Here is a 19895-nt window from a genome sequence, read left to right on the forward strand (position 1 = left end):
TTTTCCTTCTTAAAGAAAGATAGTGACATCTACAGGAATTCAAGATCTGGTTATCCACTAATGGGGGTTCTGTTAAACGGCAGAAAATAAACATAGGCAGCTCTCTGAAGTGTACCTATTATCACGAAGACTGCCGTGCCATTAGAATTATACCACTCGAAGAGCGGTTTACAGCGTAGTGGTGTCATTAACGCCTGGCAGCTCACTCGCAGAAGAAGAGGGGTGCGGCTGAGTGTTGCGTGGGCCGCACCTGGCAGAGCACACACCGCCCACGCGCGCGCGTCGCAGACACTTGTTTTACGACGGCCGCCAAACACGTACATGCGCGTCGACAGCAAACAGCACAAGTGAGCACCGCTGCCGGCTAGGGCCGCCGAGGCGTTACAGCTGCGAGCGCGGGCGGGCTCTTCAGCTCGTTGAGATCTCCTGGGCTCGGGGCAATGGCAGGCGGGCTGTGGCAGTAAATACTGCAGAGCGGCGCCTCCGCCGCTGCTACGACACGCCCATTAGCTCTGACAGCTGGCTCTATCTCAGACACATGTATTCGCGATAACTACCGCTACGGCCGGAGGTTATCTCCAGCGCGGACTACATGCTGGAGTGCTTCCGACAAGCATGTTGTTAGCAGACCTCAGCTACTGGAACTGTTCCACAGGTTCTTTGCAGCTGCAGCATTGCGAAGCTCGCTGTTACGTAATGTGGCTTTGAGAACGAGCTGGAGCGAGAGTAATATTAACGTGGAAAGTTCTTCAACTTTTTCGTTGCTAAACGTCTACAGCTGCATCTACATAACTACGCTGCAATTCACAATGAAGGCATCAACGAGCCATCTTCAGACTATTTCTCTACCGTCCCACTCTCTAACACCGCGCGGAAAATACGGCCACTTAAATCTTTCCGTGCGAGCTCTTATTTTTGTTATTTTATTGTAATCATCCTTTTTCCCTATCTACGTGGCCCCAAACAAAATACTGTTGCTTTCGGAGGAGAAAATTTGGTGATTGAAATTTCGTGAAACTATGCCGCCTCAACCAAAAACGTCCTCGTTTTAATGACTGCCACGCTAACTCGTCTAGCATATCCGTGACACAAAAATACAAAACCAGCTGCCCTGCTTTCAACTTTTTCGATGTCTTCCGTCAATCCTATTTGATACGGGTCCCATACCGCGCAAGACTGACATAAAAGTAGATATCGTAGGTGTTGCGAAACAACTCAAATCACTTAAGAAAGGTAATTCTTCCGGTAAAGATGGTATACCAATCAGGTTCCTTTCAGAGTATGCAGACACAATAGCGCCTTTCTTAGCAATCATATTCAACCGCTCACTTGACGAAAGGTCTGTTCCTAAAGACTGGAAAGAAGCACAGGTCACACCAATATTCAAGAAAGGAAATAGGAGTAACACATTGAATTACATACCCATATCACTGACCCCAATTTGCAGTAGGATTTTGGAGCATATACTGTACTCGAGCATTATGAATCACCTTGAAGAAAATGACTTATTGATAAATAAACAACAATGATTCATAAAATATCGTTCTGCAACATAGCTAGCTCTTTATTCCCATGAAGTAACGAGTGCTGTCGACAAGGGATCTCAAATCGATTCCATATTCCTAGATTTCCAGAAGGCTTATGATACCGTTCCTCACAAGTGACTATTAATCAAATTGCGTGCATATGGAGTAACGTCTCAGTTGTGTGACTGGATTCGTGCTTTCCTCTTAAAGGGATCACAGTTCGCAGTGATAGATGGTAAATCTTCGAGTAGAACAGAAGTGATATCTGGCTTTCCGCAAGGTAGCGTCATAGGCCCTCTGCTGTTCCTCATACAGATAAATGAGCTAGGTGATAATCAGAGCAGCCCCCTTAGATAGTTTGCAGATGACGCTGTAATTTACCGTCTATTTAAACCATCAGACGATCAATTCCAATTACAAAATGATCTAGAGAGGATTTCTGTATGGTCCGAAAAGTGGCAATTGGCACGAAACAAAGAAACGTGCGTAGTTATCCAGATGTGTACTAAAAGTGTTTTGGTTGGCAGGAGAGCCAACACCGTGTTACTAGAAGGAGGCCGAAAGGCACGCGTTTTAGCTCATGCAGGCTGGCGTGAGGTCTGGAACAGGACAAGGAAATTAGAATTTAGAAAATTAACTTTAATCCGTTAATGAAGAACGTCGGCCTTGACGGTACATGAATCAATATCAATAGTAACTGATAATGGCGCCTTGCTAGGTCGTAGCAAATGACGTAGCTGAAGGCTATGCTAAACTATCGTCGCGGCAAATGAGAGCGTATTTTGTCAGTGAACCATCGCTAGCAAAGTCGGTTGTACAACTGGGCGAGTGCTAGGAAGTCTCTGTAGACCTGCCGTGTGGCGGCGCTCGGTCTGCAATCACTGATAGTGGCGACACGCGGGTCCGACGTATACTAACGGACCGCGGCCGATTTAAAGGCTACCACCTAGCAAGTATGGTGTCTGGCGGTGACACCACAAAAAGAAATCTGATAAATTTAGGGTATACGATCCACAAATCTAAGGGCTGTCAATTCGACTAAATACCTAGGAATTACAATTACGAGCAACTTAAACTGGAAAGACTACATAGGTAATATTGTGGGGAAGGTGACACAAAGACTACGCTTATTCTGGCAGAACACTTAGAAGATGCGACAAACCCACTAAAGAGAGAGCCTACATTACACTTGTCCGTCCTCTGCTGGAATATTGCTGCAGAGTATGGGATCCTTACCAGGTAGGACTGACGGAGGACATCGAAAAATTGACAAGGGCAGCTCGTTTCGTGTTATCGCGCAATAGGGGTGAGAGTGTCACCCATATGATACGCGAATTTGGGTGGCAGTCACTGAAACAAAGGCTTTTTTTTTTTTGCGGCGAGATCTATTTACGAAATTTCAATCACCAACTTTCTCTTCCGAATGCTAAACTATTTTGTTGACACCCACCTACGTAGGGAGAAATGATCATCATAATAAAATAACAGAGGTCAGAGCTCGAACGGAAACATTTCGGTGTTCCTTTTTCCCACGGGCCATTCGAGAGTGGAATGGTAGAGTAGTGGTATGAAAATAGTTCGGTGAACCGTCTGCAAGGCACTTAAGTGTGAGTTGGAGAGTAACCATGTAGATGTAAATGTGCAAGGGAACCGGCAAGCTTTAGTGTGGGCAGTCTGTGTAGGCCTTTGCACCTTCTGCCAATAAAATGCAATTACAGTTCCCCAGTACGTACATATTACACCCTGGTACCATTGGACATAGTCCTTAAGGGTGTTGAATTTTTATCCGCCATGTTACTCTTTCAACCAATCAGAACCAGGAGCAGAAGTCAGCATTCTCAATGGGCCATCATTCTTCTTCTTCTTCTTCTTCTTCTTATTTTTCTTTTTACATCGCTTATGTAAGGTACTGCCTTATGGCAGTACTTTAAGAACTGTTTGCTGTAACGGATGTTGGAAACACATGGCCGTCACGGGGAAAATTCTCAACGTATGGCAGTCATGAGGGCTTCGGCCACAACCCTTTCAGAAGTATTAGGGAAAGACCGGTTCATCACCTCCAAGTTGGAGAACACCTCCTTTCTCCGGGTACCTAGTCCTTGCAGACACAATAGCCACCCTCACAACGAGCCCACAGGTACGACCAGGAAATGATATGTCACACCTGTGCCAAGCTCCGGTGCTCTGCGCATCTTCCTGCAATTCGCCACAATTTTCTAGCGTTCAGTCTGCTCTATAAACAACAGAATCATCTGCGAAACTCATAGATTTTTCGACGTTATCCCTTGGGAAGCTTCCGAAATACAGTGCGATTCAAAAAGAAAGAAAAAATTTCAATTGTTTATTACAGACAAATTCTGAAAGAAAACTGATGCGCATGTCACTGGATAGAGGAGGATTCAAAGTTTTATGTTCGTAAAGACACTGTATAATACATTCAAGATGAACACCATGTGTTGCTCGAGAAAGATAGAAACGCTTGTTCATTTCATTCCACTCACGAATGGAAAGGTCCCTGTTTGCTGAATCGATAGCCTCAACAATTCGAAGTCTCGTATCTTGAAGATTAGCTGCCACAGGTGGGGCAAAGACACTTTCTTTCATGTAACCCCTCAGAAAAAAATCGCAAGGTGTGAGGTCTGGTGGCGTGGAAGGCTAAAAAATATGAACAAAACCTTGTTGTCTACCTCTTACAATCCAATGTTGTGGGACAGTATTGTTAAGGTAAGAAGATCTTTTTGTCCATCTCTTACAGTCCAACGTTGTGTGACAGTATTGTGAAGATAATTCTGCGCGTAAACGCGAAATTGAGGTGTGGCACTGTCATACATAAAAATCAAACTATTGGAATGTTCGTGAAGTTGAGGAAACAATTAACTTTGAAGCATGTCTGTGTATGGTATTTGTATCACCGTGTCCTCCGCAACAAAGAAAGGACCATAAACTTTGTGGACAGAATCGGCACAAAACACATTCAGATTCGGTGACTCATGTTCGACAACGAAGAAGCCAGGGTTTTGTTAAAACAGTCGTTTGGAGGAAATGTCTTCCGGCATATCCTAGAGAATTGGAATTGTAAATGCGTACCTTCTGTTATGCTTTTCGGCACGCAGTTGCTGTAGTAACTGTAACTTTTAAGCCTTCACATGCAGGTGTCGTTTCAGAACACACTGAAAGGAGTCTACTGGGGCACATTTGTATGTGGCAACCGAATATGATTTTATAAACGATTTATGTCTTTTATATCGCTGACTGTGTAAGACCGCAGACCCAGAGATACTGCTTCTGATCTGAGATAATTTTAGTGTTGTACTAAGTGAGCGCTTGGCGCACAGTTGTATGTAGCTATTTGTGAGCGAAGGACGATGGAATAGACAGTCTTCGTGGTGTGCTCTGTGAATCCATCAAGTGTTAGATTAATGTAGGTATGTCAATATTGTTGAACACTGAAGCAGAAGTCTTCATGCAAGCAAAGTAAAGATGTTAAATAATTATGATTTTTGTTTTTGCCAGCGCATAGTATAGATCAGTTGGATGATAATTTGTAATTGTTGAGTAACCCCAGAATGTACGTAAACTGATTTGATAAAAAGGCTAGTTAGATATTTCACTATTGTAATGCTTCTAAGATTTGTTAAGAGAGCTATATGTAATTTGTTGATTTGCAATTATACATACGTTTTTGAATGGGGTCCGCCTTTAGCAAAACACAATTTTGTTTTTTAGCCGAAACATATTCACTGCAGTTGCAGCATCTTCAGTGGGCTTTTATTTTATGGCTGATAAAGGTAAAGAATGTTCTTTACTTTTTGTACACATGTAAATATTAGTTTTCAAAATAGTAATTACAGATATTTGAAGACACAAATAAAATTATGAATTCATACCTTTATACCACATGTTGTGGTTTTCCTGATGTGTTATGTTTCTACAGTGACTATTTTGTTCACGGCTTGTCACCTTCAACCACGTACACCTTAAAGTAGAATAATTATTTAAGCCAAAATTACGATTTGAAAATTGTTATGGCTATGCCTAAAATTAATTAATTCTGTGTTGACGGGTATGTGTGTGTGTGTGTGTGTGTGTGTGTGTGTGTGTGTGTGTGTGTGTGTGTGTGTATTTACAATATGTTTCACTTACGTTTTCTTTTTCCTCATCTTCTTGACTGTGAAGTACAATATATATCGAGCTGTCACTGTTTCACTGTTTTACCAACTGTAAAAACAAACATGGCTGACAGTGGAACAGTTGAAGGTGTTTCTGGCGGTTGTTCTGAATATTTCTTTGTGTGTGTGGGAGGGGGGCGGGGGAAGCTCTATAGGTTGGTCTTATCTAATAGTTCTTTGAGGGCAGAGAACAGAGTTCCACTGTAGAGAATTATGTATTCATTTATCATTGTTTTCCTTCCACTATGGCTTTTTGTATTTGATAATTTTATTCAATTATTAGTTTTTGTGGGGGAAGTTTGCAATTATGGTGGTCTAATGAGGTTATATAGTACTTACTGTTTAAATCTCATTGTTTGTGAAACAATTGTGAGTAATGTAATTTCAATTGTTGGATTTTTAAAAAGACAACCTAACTTGCAATATAATTTTGCTAAAAAACTCAGTAATTCACCACAATCAGTACCGACTCCCTGTCCACGTCATATTTTGCAAAGAAATTGAATTTTCTTAAATGTTCTCGCTTTTCAGCCCAAAGAATTACACGTGCATTTCAAGTATTATGGCCAGCGTTGCACACTGCTGAACCTGTAGTTAGCATTTGTGTGTGTTTTATGAGAGACCAGAATATATCGCGTCCACCGTTGCTGCTTTAGAGGTAAGACAATTTAATTTATTTGTTATGTGCACAGGGACCAAAGCTATCAGCTTTGAACAGGGCCCGATGATTCAGTGCCTGAGGGGCTGAATGTATTCTACAGTGACTGTATTTCTTTATTGGTATTGGCAGTTGCATTGCCCAATCAATTCGTATAAAGATTTTGCTAACGATAACACAGAGTAAGCTTACCATTTACACTTACAACACGCCACAAGAGAATTAGAGTTCGGTACCCATTCCAAACATGAGACATTCATTCAACGTAATCGTAAAGCATTAATCATTTTTTAAAAGAACGTTACACTTGGCGATAGCTCTGCCAGTCGTTCGCTTTGTGCAGTCTTTGACATTAAAATATATATATATATATATATATATATATATATATATATATATTATACTGTTCTCTCAACCACTCTGTAGGAATAATAGTTGTTAGATTGATTGGCGCAACGCAGTTTACTAACTTGTACAAAATTTTTCCACAGTTCATCGGCATTCTTATGCTCCACCTTGTTTTCGATTGATTCAATTGTTCAACATTTGTTGTCTTTGGAATTGCACCCTATATGTGATTTACGATGTCGCGTGTTAAGGTTCCGGCACGTAATCTTACAATTAAAAACATCGAAATAAACGAGTTTCCTATTATTGACAACAATGTTGATATTTCTGCGGTGCAACTGGTGCAAAGCACCACAGAAAACGTGAGTTCCGTTTCCAAATAAAATGTACAGTTTCCTGACAATAAAATTTCGCTCACTAATTTGACTAATAATCAGACAGTAGATTCCGGTATTGCGGACGCTGCTGTTCTGCACATGCTTGATGTGCACAATTCAAATCTTGATTGTTTACCGAATTAAGTCAGTGATTTACCCACTTTTCAGACAATTAATTAGATTGCCAATAGTATGTGGGAGGAAACAATACTGTAAAGTACTCAGTCTATTCTTAAGCATCCGTCAGATTCCATTAGTGGTAATTACGCACATAATGCAACAAACGAGACGTCCATGTTTGTAGATGTCTCCACACCACAAAAACTGTCTATTCCATCGTCCTTCGCTCACCGATAGCTACCTATAACTGCACGCCAAGCGCTCTCTTACTCCCAACACCATAATGATCTCAGACCAGAACCAGTATCGCTGGGTCTGCGGTCTTACACAGTCAGCGATATAAAGCCTATCAAAGACATAAATTGTATACACTACTGACCATTAAAAGTGCTACACCAAGAAGAGTTGCTGATGATAAAAGGTATTCATTGGAGAAATATATTATACTAGATCTGGCATGTGATTACATTTTCACACAATTTGGGTGCATAGATCGCGAGAAATCAGTACCCAGAACAACTACCTCTGGCCGTAGTAACGGCCTTGATACGCCTGGGCATTGAGTCAAACAGAGCTTGGATGGCTTGTACAGGTACAGCTGCCCATGCAGCTTCAACACGATACCACAGTTCATCAAGAGTAGTGACTGGCGTATTGTGACGAGCCAGTTGCTCGGCCACCATTGACCAGACGTTTTCAATTGGTCAGAAATCTGGAGAATATGCTGGCCAGAGCAGCAGTAGAACATTTTCTGTATCCAGAAAGACCCGTACAGGACCTGCAACATGCGGTCGTGCATTATCCTGCTGAAATGTAGGGTTTCGCAGGGATCGAATGAAGGGTAGAGCCACGGGTCGTAACACATCTGAAATGTAACGTCCACTGTTCGAAGTGCCGTCAATGCGAACAAGAGGCGACTGAGACGTGTAGCCAACGGCACCCCATACCATCACGCCGGGTGATACGCCAGTATGCGATGACGAATACACGCTTCCAATGTGCGTTCACCGCAATGTCGCCAAACAGGGATGCCACCATCATGATGCTGTAAACAGAACCTGGATTCATCCGAAAAAATGACGTTTTGGCATTCGTGCATCCAGGTTCGTCGTTGAGTACACCATCGCAGGCGCTCCTGTCTGTGATGCAGCGTCAAGGGTAACCGCAGCCATGGTCTCCGAGGTGGTAGTCCATGTTCCAGCAAACGTCGTCGAACTGTTCGTGCAGATGGTTGTTGTCTTGCAAACGTCCCCATCTGTTGACTCAGGGATCGAGACGTGGCTGCACGATCCGTTACAGCCATGAGGATAAGATGCCTGTCATCTCGACTGCTAGTGATACGAGGCCGTTGGGATCCAGCACGGCGTTCCGTATTACCCTCCTGAACACACCGATTCCATATTCTGCTAACAGTCATTGGATTTCGACCAACTCGAGCAGCAATGTCGCCATGCGGTAAACCGCAATCGCGATAGGCTTCAATCCGACCTTTATCGAAGTCGGAAACGTGATGGTACGCATTTCTCCTCCTTACATGAGGCATCACAGCAACGTTTCACCAGGCAACACCGGTCAACTGCTGTTTGTGTATGAGAAGAAATCGGTTGGAAACTTCCCTCATGTCAGCACGTTGTAGGTGTCGCCACCGGCGCAAACGTTGTGTGAATGCTCTGAAGAGCTAATGATTTGCATATCACAGCATCTTCTTCCTGTCGGTTAAATGTCGCGTCTGTAGCACGTCATATTCGTGGTGTAGCAATTTTAATGGCCAGTAGTGTATAAAGTCATATTCTGGTGCCACATACAGATGTGCCCTAGTTTGTCTGAGGAAAGTGAAGATCTCGGATTGCACGTCTTGTGGTCTTCCGCGGGCTCTGCGTGAACGAATTCATATACGCAGGACATTTTTATCAGAAGTGCGAGGTCGACCTGTGTTCTCCCCTTTGCATATGCAACAAACTTCCAAAAATTTCGCATGCCAGTCATAAATCTGATAGTGCAGAGGCGGCTTCTTGCTGAATCGACGGCGGAATGTACGCTGCAATGGACTGATTTCGCGGAAATTCCAAGACACAAGATGATTTCTATCGTCATGTAGTCCCAGCGGAGCTATGTCAAAACTTTGATCCTTCCTCTATCCAGTGATAGGCGCAACGTGTTTCTCTCTTTCATAGTTTGCCTGTATGGGAAAACTGAAACAGCTATTTCCTTTTGAATCACCTGGTACTGCCGGTGGAGTTACTGATTCAGCGTGCGTATGCAAATGTAGACCTGGACGGGTAGCGGGGTGGCGGCAGGGCACGCACCGCGGCGCGGCGCTGTCGGCTCTCGTGAATCACTCGTTACGGCGCGTCGTCGCCGTCGCCGCCGCCGCCGCCGCCGGCAGAGGCGGAGTCCGGAGTCCGAGGCGTGATCGCCGCCTTCTCGCCGCCGCGGCCGGCAGTCGTGCTGAGCTGTGCTGCGCCACGGCGGCCCCGGCGATCGTATCGCCCTTCACGCTCCACCAGCCGCAGCCGCCCGCCGCGCCTCGCCTCCTCTGCTCTCCACTGTGCTCAGTTCTTCTCACGCCACGCCGGCCGCCAGCCGCCTCCCGCTGCTCCGCGCCGTTCCCTCACCTGGCCGTTCGCACCGTGTCTCACTGCCCTTCCTCGGCTACAGACACAACGCTTGCTTTCGACGCGACATGCGCGACGAAACCGATCGGAAATATTTTTCCGCCACAGTGTCTTACGTATAAAGCCTGAATCGATTCTGCTGATCTGATAAAATAATACCTACGATACTGCAGTGCCTGTGTCGTTAAGAAGTACGATGCGATGTTCCTTCGAAAACGCATGCTTGCGCAAAGGAACACTGCATCGTTTTTCTTGACAGCCACTGCAATATCCTGTTCATCCGTCGATGTAAGGCAGCGACTTTCAATTAAAATATGCTCCCCTGCACAGGAATTATGCAATTTTTGTACAGGTTGTGGAGCATGGACGACGACATAAGGAAGTCTGGGGGTGGTCGTGCTTCGAGCATAGATAGCCAAAGTGGTTAAGGCCACCACTTAGGGAAATTCAAGTCCTGGTCCAGCACAGGTTTCCATTGTCATCATTTCCTTACACAGATGACTGTTGTCTGTATTCTCAGCTGTGAATATATTGCAATAAAATAGCAGTTGTGGAACACAAATCAGGTACAGATATCAACTGCATGGTAGAGTATCTGTATCATCACAATATTTTTCGTAAAGACAGCATGTAATTTCTTTATGCCGTCGGTGGAGGAGGATGACTGAATATTAGAGTATAACACCACACTGACAACGAGTCCCTTAAAGACTGTGAAACCATCCCAGTTTTCACCATAACTGATTTTAAGGGGATGGCGGAAATATTAAATCTGTATGGCTGGATAGGGATTTGAACTGCCATCGTCCCTAATACGAGCACGGTGCCACTTCACTCAGTCATCAAAAGGAACTGGGAGAGGTAGATGCAGATGCAGAGGCAGAGGAATGAGAGAAGGAATAGGCAGGGGAACAGGGAAATGAAGGACAAGGTGGAGGACAAGTTGAAGGTGTAGTTGAGGGACAAGATGAAGGACAAGTTGAGGACAGGCTGAAGAAGAATGTGAAGAGCAAAGTGAAGAAGAAGAAGAAGAAGAAGAAGAGCAAAATGAAGAAGAAGGTGGAGGTGAAGGCAAAGAGAAAGAGCAAGACCGAGAGGAAGAGGGAGAGCAAGACCGAGAGGAAGAGGGAGAGCAAAACCGAGAGGAAGAGGGAGAGCAAAACCGAGAGGAAGAGGGAGAGCAAGACCGAGAGGAAGAGGGAGAGCAAGACCGAGAGGAAGAGGGAGAGCAAGACCGAGAGGAAGAGGGAGAGCAAGACCGAGAGGAAGAGGGAGAGCAAGACCGAGAGGAAGAGGGAGAGCAAGACCGAGAGGAAGAGGGAGAGCAAGACCAAGAGGAAGAGGGAGAGCAAGACCAAGAGGAAGAGGGAGAGCAAGACCGAGAGGAAGAGCAAGAGCGAGAGCAAGGGCAAGAGGGAGAGCAAGAGTGAGAGCAAGAGCAAGAGGGAGAGCAAAGGGAAGAGGAAGAGGAAGAGCAAAGGGAAGAGGAAGAGGAAGAGCAAGGGGAAGAGGAAGAGGAAGAGCAAGAGGAAGAGGAAGAGCAAGGGGAAGAGGAAGAGCAAGGGGAAGAGGAAGAGGAAGAGCAAGGGGAAGAGGAAGAGCAAGGGGAAGAGGAAGAGCAAGGGGAAGAGGAAGAGCAAGGGGAAGAGGAAGAGCAAGGGGAAGAGGAAGAGCAAGGGGAAGAGGAAGAGCAAGGGGAAGAGGAAGAGCAAGGGGAAGGGGAAGAACAAGGGGAAGGGGAAGAACAAGGGGAAGGGGAAGAACAAGGGGAAGGGGAAGAACAAGGGGAAGGGGAAGAACAAGGGGAAGGGGAAGAACAAGGGGAAGGGAATAGCAAGAGAATGGGGTAGAGCAAAGTGGATAAGAAGGTGAAGAGTAAGAGCAGGGCGATGGACAAGGTGTAGGACAAAATGAAGGGCAAGATGAATAGACGTAACGATCGTTAATGAAAAAATGTTAAAAATTCTTATCCACTCCAATTACTACGAGCAAAGCCTTCTTTATATGCACAGATATCAAGTAGTTTGTGCTGTAAGTCTAATGTACTCATTGTTCAAACATTATTGCACTCTGCAGCAAACAGTCAATATGGGTCTGGACAGGATGAGCAGGGCTTTATTTGTAAAGCTGTTTTATCAAAATAACAGTCATAGCGCTGCAGGTCTTAATGAGTGTCGACACATTAAAGGAATACGTAGAGGCCCCTTCCTGCACTGCAATTGAAATATATGGTTCGGAAGATGGAATTAATTGGCGATTTGGGAACTGCTGGTTGGAGAGGCCGGCGACCAACTGCGCCACAAATTTTTGAAGAAGTTACTGTGGCCACGAATGAGAGTGTTTGATGCAAAGTGCGATTTCCAAGAAGTTCATGAGCTGTGTCACGACAACTGAACGTTTCCTGATCCACCATTGATTTGGGAAAGAGTAGAGCAATCTCTAGTGCGGCTCCAGGCTGTCGTCGATGCAGATGGTCGTCGCATTTACCAGTGTTTGTTTACGGAAATTTAAACACGGTACACAATTAACAAATGTCTCCCTCTCATGTGGAAATTAAAATGTACTTCTTTCAATGGTTTATTCGTTATCTCTCTCCCGCAAGTCCTTACAAACGTTTCCACAAAGTTTCATTGTCCAACGCCCTCCAGTTTGTCACGGCGGTCTTCTCAAGCAACGAATGTTTAATTCAAACCACCTCGTATTTTTGATGCTCCACAATGCATCCTATCAACCTATTTTCCCTTTTGAAGCCACGGATTGAGAGGAACCCGTAACAGTCAAGATTGCAAATACGATTTTATACCATTCCTAGTTTCGGCTTATCTACGAGCCCTCTTCAGATCATAACAAAATTCAATGATTAGTGTAATACTGCCCAACAGCTGAAGACATCGCCGTAATTTGTGTGAGCTTGATCGTTTGTTATACAATCTAATGGAACAATGATGCTTGGCAGCTATATACTAATCAATGTAATTTGTTATGATCTTAAAAAGGCTTGTTGCTTTGTGTTACTAAACACCTATAACGGTGCACAATCTTAGTTGCAGGCTTCCTCTCGAATGGCTTCCAGGGCAAACAAAATTTGTATCTTTTTATTTCATACAATTAACACTCAACTTTAAAAATTTTAAATGTCGTCGTAATATACTCATTTAGAGGCCTAGTCTTACGTTAGAGGTTTAACGCAAATTTGGAAATTGTGTACATGTGTTGAGGCAGCGTAACTGATGGAGTGCAAATTACCCAGACTATACATCCAGTATTTGAAAACGAAAGCAGTTAGCAAATCCCAACAAATTCTGCATGTAAGTTAAAACCATTACGAAGCTTTTTCTACCTGGCACCACCCATAAAATGGTGAAAGGTGTACCGTTACGAGTATGTGGGTGAGTTATTCGGCCGCTTAGGCCTGGCATTGAAGAGTGGTGAATTGGTGAGTGCGAATTTGTATAAACAGGACGTTATGCGGTGAGCCCAGAGCCAGGGGCGACGAGCACATGGCTGGACATGTGTACATCCTGGAGAATTTGGATGGCCGTTGCTCGTTTAGGACGACATGTGATACGCCAGAAATTCTGGAGTGTTGGACAGTCTCAAATGTGGCTACTTACAGCTCTTAGAAAATCTATAATAAATCACACTTACATAACCAAGCAAATCTGAATACATCATCGATCTCAGAAAAATAAGGTGCATTCAATGAGAAAATGATTTTTCAGTATCTTTAAAACTACAAAAGTTTATAATTTACAGTGACTAAATATTTTCACAATTAACTATTGAATTAACAGCTTTTAAATACGTGTAATTTCAACAAGCGAAATCTGAAATGATAGCACTACACTATAGATATCATCCCTGAAAGCTACTGATATGTACTAATTTATTTATGGATTTATTATGTATTTTTGTCTTTCTCATCATGCAAGTGTCTATCAGAATCAACATTTCTCCACAACAACACAGCAATCGAATGCAGCATCATATCTTGTCATACTTGGTTCAAAAATGGCACTGAGCACTATGGGACTTAACTTCTGAGGTCATCAGTCCCCTAGAACGTAGAACTACTTAAACCTAACTAACCGAAGGACATCACACATATTCATGCCCGAGGCAGGATTCGAACCTGCGATCGGAGCGGTCGGGCGGTTTCAAACTGTAGCGCCTAGAACCGTTCGGCCACTCCGTGTCATACTTGTATTGTTATTTAAGGAATGTGTTGGTATTTTGCCAATTGCGCTATTTAAATGTTGTTTAAAATTGATATTAAAAACCATGGTAATTGATAAGAGTTAACTGACACCACCATTGAAAAGAGAAACAAAAGTCGCTTCTATCAAGAAGACATAAATAATTGTTTAAACAATATTTAACGACAATCTCATGTCATTTAACGTGATCCCACTGCCACAAGAATGCTGGTATATTTATTTATGAACAAACCTTTATTTATATTTATTATGACTGGTTTGAGTGTGACTCAATGCTTAAAACATTTTCTTATTTCAGTATTATCGTAATATATTAATTTGATTCAGAAAGTGGTCAAGTTAAGCCACATCATCTCTGAAGAACGTAATAATGACGTATTTTTGGTGGGGAAGGCAGACCTGTCTATAAGGCAGTGCGCTGTTTGGTTGTGTGGGTGACAGATTCTGAGTGATGGATAGTTGCCACAATACTTTCACTTTTGAAGCAAATCAAAGTCTGTAGAGGTCTGCATGTCCTCCAATGTAGAACTTCGCCTTTTTCCACTTCCTGTAACACGAAACTGAAAACAGATGAACCACGAGTTTCTGTTTGTTATACCTCTTGTGTTGTTATGCAAATCGGCATATCGAACTCTGAATTATTTTGAACTGACAAATATTTCGTGTATTGTGATCACGAAATGGGATTAGTTTTTCCACATGTCTTGGATAACCATTTAGCTTGTGGATTTCGCTACCAATCTCGTAAAGCGTTCAATGCAACTTTACTGCATTTCATAACATTATTTCCGTCTGCAATGTACAAAGTTATCGCAGGACCACTTTTCATGTATTTGTGATATATCTTCTTGAATAAGCATTACTCAGCATAATTCTCTGTCGTCTGTATCAATTTCAGACGTTAGAACAGAATGCTTTTTAATGATTGTTGATTAAACTTTAATAAATATGTCTGTTTATTTATTAATTCATAATTATAGCTAGCACGCAGACTATTTGACTCCAGGATCACAGCTATAGATTATTATTTGCAGCGAGTTAGCTGCTGAACATGAAAGGAGGCGTGTGCAGCTCTACTCTCTGACATCATCAAGCTGTTCTTTTTTAAACAGAGCCGTACATAGCACAGTTACCTAAAGTTCCGGTCAAAATGGTTCAAATGGCTCTGAGCACTATGGGACTCAACTGCTGAGGTCATTAGTCCCCTAGAACTTAGAACTAGTTAAACCTAACTAACTTAAGGACATCACAAACATCCATGCCCGAGGCAGGATTCGAACCTGCGACCGTAGCGGTCCTGCGGTTCCAGACTGCAGCGCCTTTAACCGCACGGCCACTTCGGCCGGCAAAGTTCCGGTCAGCGCAGCTAAAGTCGCAGTTGGTTTGCTCGTACGGGATGCTGGTTAGAGAAGCTATTACTCAACAGCGGAACATCCATTATATACAGTCACAAAGGAAAAAGTCATCGATTACTAGATATTAGTTGTTTACGCAGCAAAACTTCCGTATCCTCCACTGAAATATAATTTATTATTTCTTTACTACTAACTCGAAACACATTTTGAAAACAGAAGCTACACATACCACTAAATAGACCTACAAAATTATATCATTGTACGACATATATGTCAGGAAGTATTATGTCATAAACAATGAGATGTGTGGAAAACTAGCTTTTTAAAAACGGAGCTCTATGATTTAAAAACTCAGGGGTGGGATTACTGGTTCAGTTCCAGATTATTAACACTGGCACTCAGTCTCTGAATAATAATTAATATCGCCTTCATGGAATTTAGATCATTGTTAATTTATGTTCTACGGAACAGTACAGAAACTGATTGCAAATTTACAGAAAATGTCACTTGTCATACTTTTTATTACTGTCTGCTTGATTTATAATGTGTAAAACTGAGTACTCACCTCTGGGCAACAGCGTAACTTAATGTTGCGAATTTTTTTTTCTTATTCATTTTTCGTAATTTCACGTTATTATTATGACCCTTTTTTTCTCACATGGTAGCGGATATATAAAATCTTACTTTTGTGACAATGACCTACTATGGTTAAACTTCGAAAGTGGAAGTGCTAACACTGTTCGACAAGGGTTCTATTACTGATATTAAGGTATGTGGTAAATTCAAATATGTAAACAAAATATCGTTGTCAGGGATACTTTTTATGTAATATGTATACATAAATTTTAATGTATATCCACAATTCATGGCAAACACAGGGATGGTATAGAGAAATACGGGTGTGTTGCCGCATACAGTAATGATGGAATGTGACAATTTCTTTTTCACCAGCAGGTGGGAATAATCAGACGTCGTTGGGTTATCCCCCGCCACACCTATGTCATTACGACCACCTGCAATAGCTCATTAACTCGAACGGCGACAACCGGTGGCTGCCTCGGCAGTAAACCCCCACGCTTCCCAAAGACAGGTGCACCGAGTTACAACAGTGGTGCAAGCCGTAATTTGTGTCAATGTTAAAAGGTGGGTGTTTTGGCTGCCTAGTAACCGTCTGTCATATTTCGTAGCGTTTCTCTAGTTCTCTAATATTAATGTAGTTCACTGTGCCCATGGTGTGGAGGGAGCCCAAGGACCACGTGACTGTTTGCTATTTCTAACAAAAATTCGAGGTTTTACAAACAAAACATAGAACAGGAACATTGTTTACCCAGATCTGCCTTCAGAGTTTCGGAGTGACACTGAAGTAACAAATACTGAAGAAATTACAGATGGTGATCATAAAGGTGACTGCACAAGCGAGTCATCGCTACATTTGTTAACACAAGCAGATTTAAATGGTTTATGACGTGATCTAGGACTAGGTAAACGAAAGGCGCAGCTGCTTGGTTCAAGATGACAAGAGTATAATCTACTCCACCAAAGTACTAAAATCAGTGGGTTCAGGCACAGAGAACACGCCTTTATTTCCTATTTTGCAACTGACGGAGTACTGGCGTTTTGCAATGCTGTTTCTGGCCTAATGAATGTCCCGAACTTCATCTATATTTCACAGACGTGGAGACTTTCATAGAGAAAACAAGTCTCAAGCGTGTTTTGCTCCATAACGGGAATAAAATACCCTCTGTTCCAGTGGCTTACGCCAGCTTGACCAAAGAGAATTACAAATTCGTACAAAGGATCTAAATTCATTACAATTCAACGATTACAAATGGAAAATATGTGCAGATTTCAAAGTAATTGCTAAGGTACTGCTAATACAACAAGGCTACACGAAGTATGCCTGTTTTCTTTGCGGGTAGGATAGCCGAGACAGATATTCTCACTATGCGAAAAAGAAATGACGTAGGCGGAGATGGAAAGTGGGCGAAAAGAATGTACAACGCCAAAGTGTGGTAGCTCCTGAAGATATACTACTCCCACCGCTTCACATCGAACTTGGCCTAATAAAATAATTCATAAAGGCCTTGGATCGCAAAGGCAGTGAGTTTGCATATCTAGCTACCAGATTCCCCTGTCTTTCAGCTACAAAAATAAAGAAAGGTGTATTTGTGGGCCCACAAATCAAGGAGCTGCAGAAAGACGCAAATTTTGAAGCACCTTTAACCGACAAAGAAAAGACGGCATGGGACTGTTTCAAGATGGTGTCAGAAAACATCCTCAGAAGTAGAGGAGCTACTAACTACAAAGCAATGGTGAATAGTATGATGAAACCATATCAAGATCTGGGGTGCAATATGTCTTTGAAGGTACCTATGATGGACTCTCATCAGGACTACTTCACAGAGAGTTGTTGTGACGTATCAGATGAACACAGCGAAAGATTCCACAAAGACATTTCTACCATAGAAAGAAGTTATGAAGGGAAGTGGGTACCTTCTACGTTAGCAGATTATTGATTGAATATCATTCGAGAGAATAAAGATTCACTGTACAAGAAAAAAATTGATGTGCATTACAATACAAGGGCTCATTTTTTTGGCAATCTTCTGTAATTTCTCATGTCAAATAAACGCTATAAAGCATATACACAAAGATTACTGTGTTGTATGTTAGATCTCACCATCCATTAATGTGATGAACTTATAACCTAATAAAAACGTGGATTTGTTTATCGAATTTCATCTCATGTTTGCTGCGCTATATCAGAAACAGAAAACAGATATAAAATTGCGATTACTCATAAACTATACCTGACAGGAAAAAAGTAAAAACAGTTTTGAATTCAGTACTCTAAGTACAACCAGGGGCACAATATATTTTTCAGAAACAGAAAACAAGTTCGCCATGAGTAGACTGCAGCACTGATTGACGTATCTTCTCCTTTTCTCGCGTGTTTGCGCTTTCATGTGGGTGAAAATACGGTTATGCTAAGGAGACATTACTGATTTCGAAAACACGACCCTGTCACTTCCTCTAATTAACCATAGTAACTGCTGATGAAGGACACACGATGCTTCAGTAGACCAGAGCATTTTCGTTGCGTGTAGCACAGTTGCATGTTAACAATCCTTCCTCTCCCTCCCCCCCCCCCCCCCAATCCCCTTTGCACTCTGTTCTTTTCCTGTCTGCGGTCAGAAAGACAAACAACGTGAATGCTACGTCGTGAAAGGCCGTGGGACATAAATATTGGAGCTTCCATTACCCGCAGCATGCAAAGACAGGCAGAAAAGTGACATAGGGAACGTATAGAAGACAAGCTCGGGCAGCCACCCCTGCTCCGCTTTCCAGGTGATTTAACCAAACTCACCAACTCACAATGTAAGTGCAATCCGACTGAAATATTCGCGCATGAAAATCCAGCCCCCGCAAAGAAAAGTAGCTGTTAAGGATCACGTTGCGTTTACCATCAATGAAGGTATCCGATATTTTTATATAGAGAAAAAAGGCCTGACTAAAGGGACACATGGGTTTAATTTTCAGAAAGAGAAGTATCAGGTAAGCACTTCACAGGACGGCGGCTGTACTTGTGTCACAATGTTACTGGTGCCGATTTCTATGAACTCGCAGGCTGACAACGACTGGCAGGTAATGTGGGAAGTTACAATCTAGTATGTAATAGACTGGAAAGACATTTACAAAAACCCCGTTAGCGAAGCGCAAGTACGCGTCACCTATCCGCAGTCCTTGTCCATTTCTTCCACGCTCGCTTCTCTGAAATGCCCGCAGGAGATCGGATGTACCTGTGCATACGTACTGAAGAAGGTGGACACATTGCCCATCTAGGCAAATCAATTATATGAATGCGTGGTATCTGGTTTTTAGGACATGGCCGAAAAAACAGACACCATACATTCACGTAAGTGAAGCTTTTTTGACCATATCGTTTTTTGATTTCTAGCAGAACAATAGAGATACTTAACGTTATTCTCCCACAGCTTTAACTCAAATTTATGTCTCCTTCCGACACACTAAATGATCTGTCACAATCTAATACAATCATGCTCATAAATGAGGGATAATGCTGATACATGGTAAAACAACGCTCTGGTGGGCGGATTGCGGGTTTAAATCACCTCGGGGTACGACCATGCGGTGCATTTGACCTCTAGTCGTCTTAAAGGTGACGCTGGCTGCAGTCCACATTGTTAGTGCATGTCAGAGTACGGAGCATACGAGTAAGCGTGCAGACGTTTTCAGACGTGCTAATGTTGACTGTGTGTTGGAAATGGCTCAAAGAACATATATTGATGACGTTATGAGGGGTAGAATACTAGGGCGACTGGGGGCTTGTCAAACACAGCAGGTCGTAGCACACGCCCCCCGTGTGCCACAAAGTGTGATCTCAAGATTATGGTAACGATTCCAGCAGACAGGAAACGTGTCCAGGCACTACAGTACGGGACGTCCACAGTGTACAACACGACAAGAAGACCGATATCTCACCATCAGT

General features: G+C 42.9%; 1 protein-coding gene across 1 annotated transcript; it reads left to right on the plus strand.

The window, feature by feature from the left end:
• Nucleotides 1–321: 321 nt before the first annotated feature.
• On the plus strand, nucleotides 322–11685 carry LOC126474328 (uncharacterized). The gene is made up of 3 exons (XM_050101795.1): nucleotides 322–347; nucleotides 9468–9819; nucleotides 10729–11685. The coding sequence occupies exons 1-3, from the start codon at nucleotides 322–324 to the stop codon at nucleotides 11683–11685; spliced, it is 1335 nt and encodes a 444-aa protein (XP_049957752.1).
• The last annotated feature ends 8210 nt before the right edge of the window (nucleotides 11686–19895 follow it).

Source organism: Schistocerca serialis, chromosome 4 (genome assembly GCF_023864345.2).
Source record: "Schistocerca serialis cubense isolate TAMUIC-IGC-003099 chromosome 4, iqSchSeri2.2, whole genome shotgun sequence".
In the NCBI taxonomy this organism is placed as follows: Eukaryota; Metazoa; Arthropoda; class Insecta; order Orthoptera; family Acrididae; genus Schistocerca; species Schistocerca serialis.

What these genes read in the sequence shown, in the direction of transcription:
- LOC126474328 (XM_050101795.1), top strand. Translation starts at nt 322, where the DNA reads ATGCGCGTCGACAGCAAACAGCACAA. An exon ending in GTCGACAGCAAACAGCACAA is followed by an intron (nt 348 to 9,467) that starts GTGAGCACCGCT and finishes ATGCAAATGTAG; the next exon opens with ACCTGGACGGGTAGCGGGGT. An exon ending in CGCCGTTCCCTCACCTGGCC is followed by an intron (nt 9,820 to 10,728) that starts GTTCGCACCGTG and finishes GCAGGGGAACAG; the next exon opens with GGAAATGAAGGACAAGGTGG.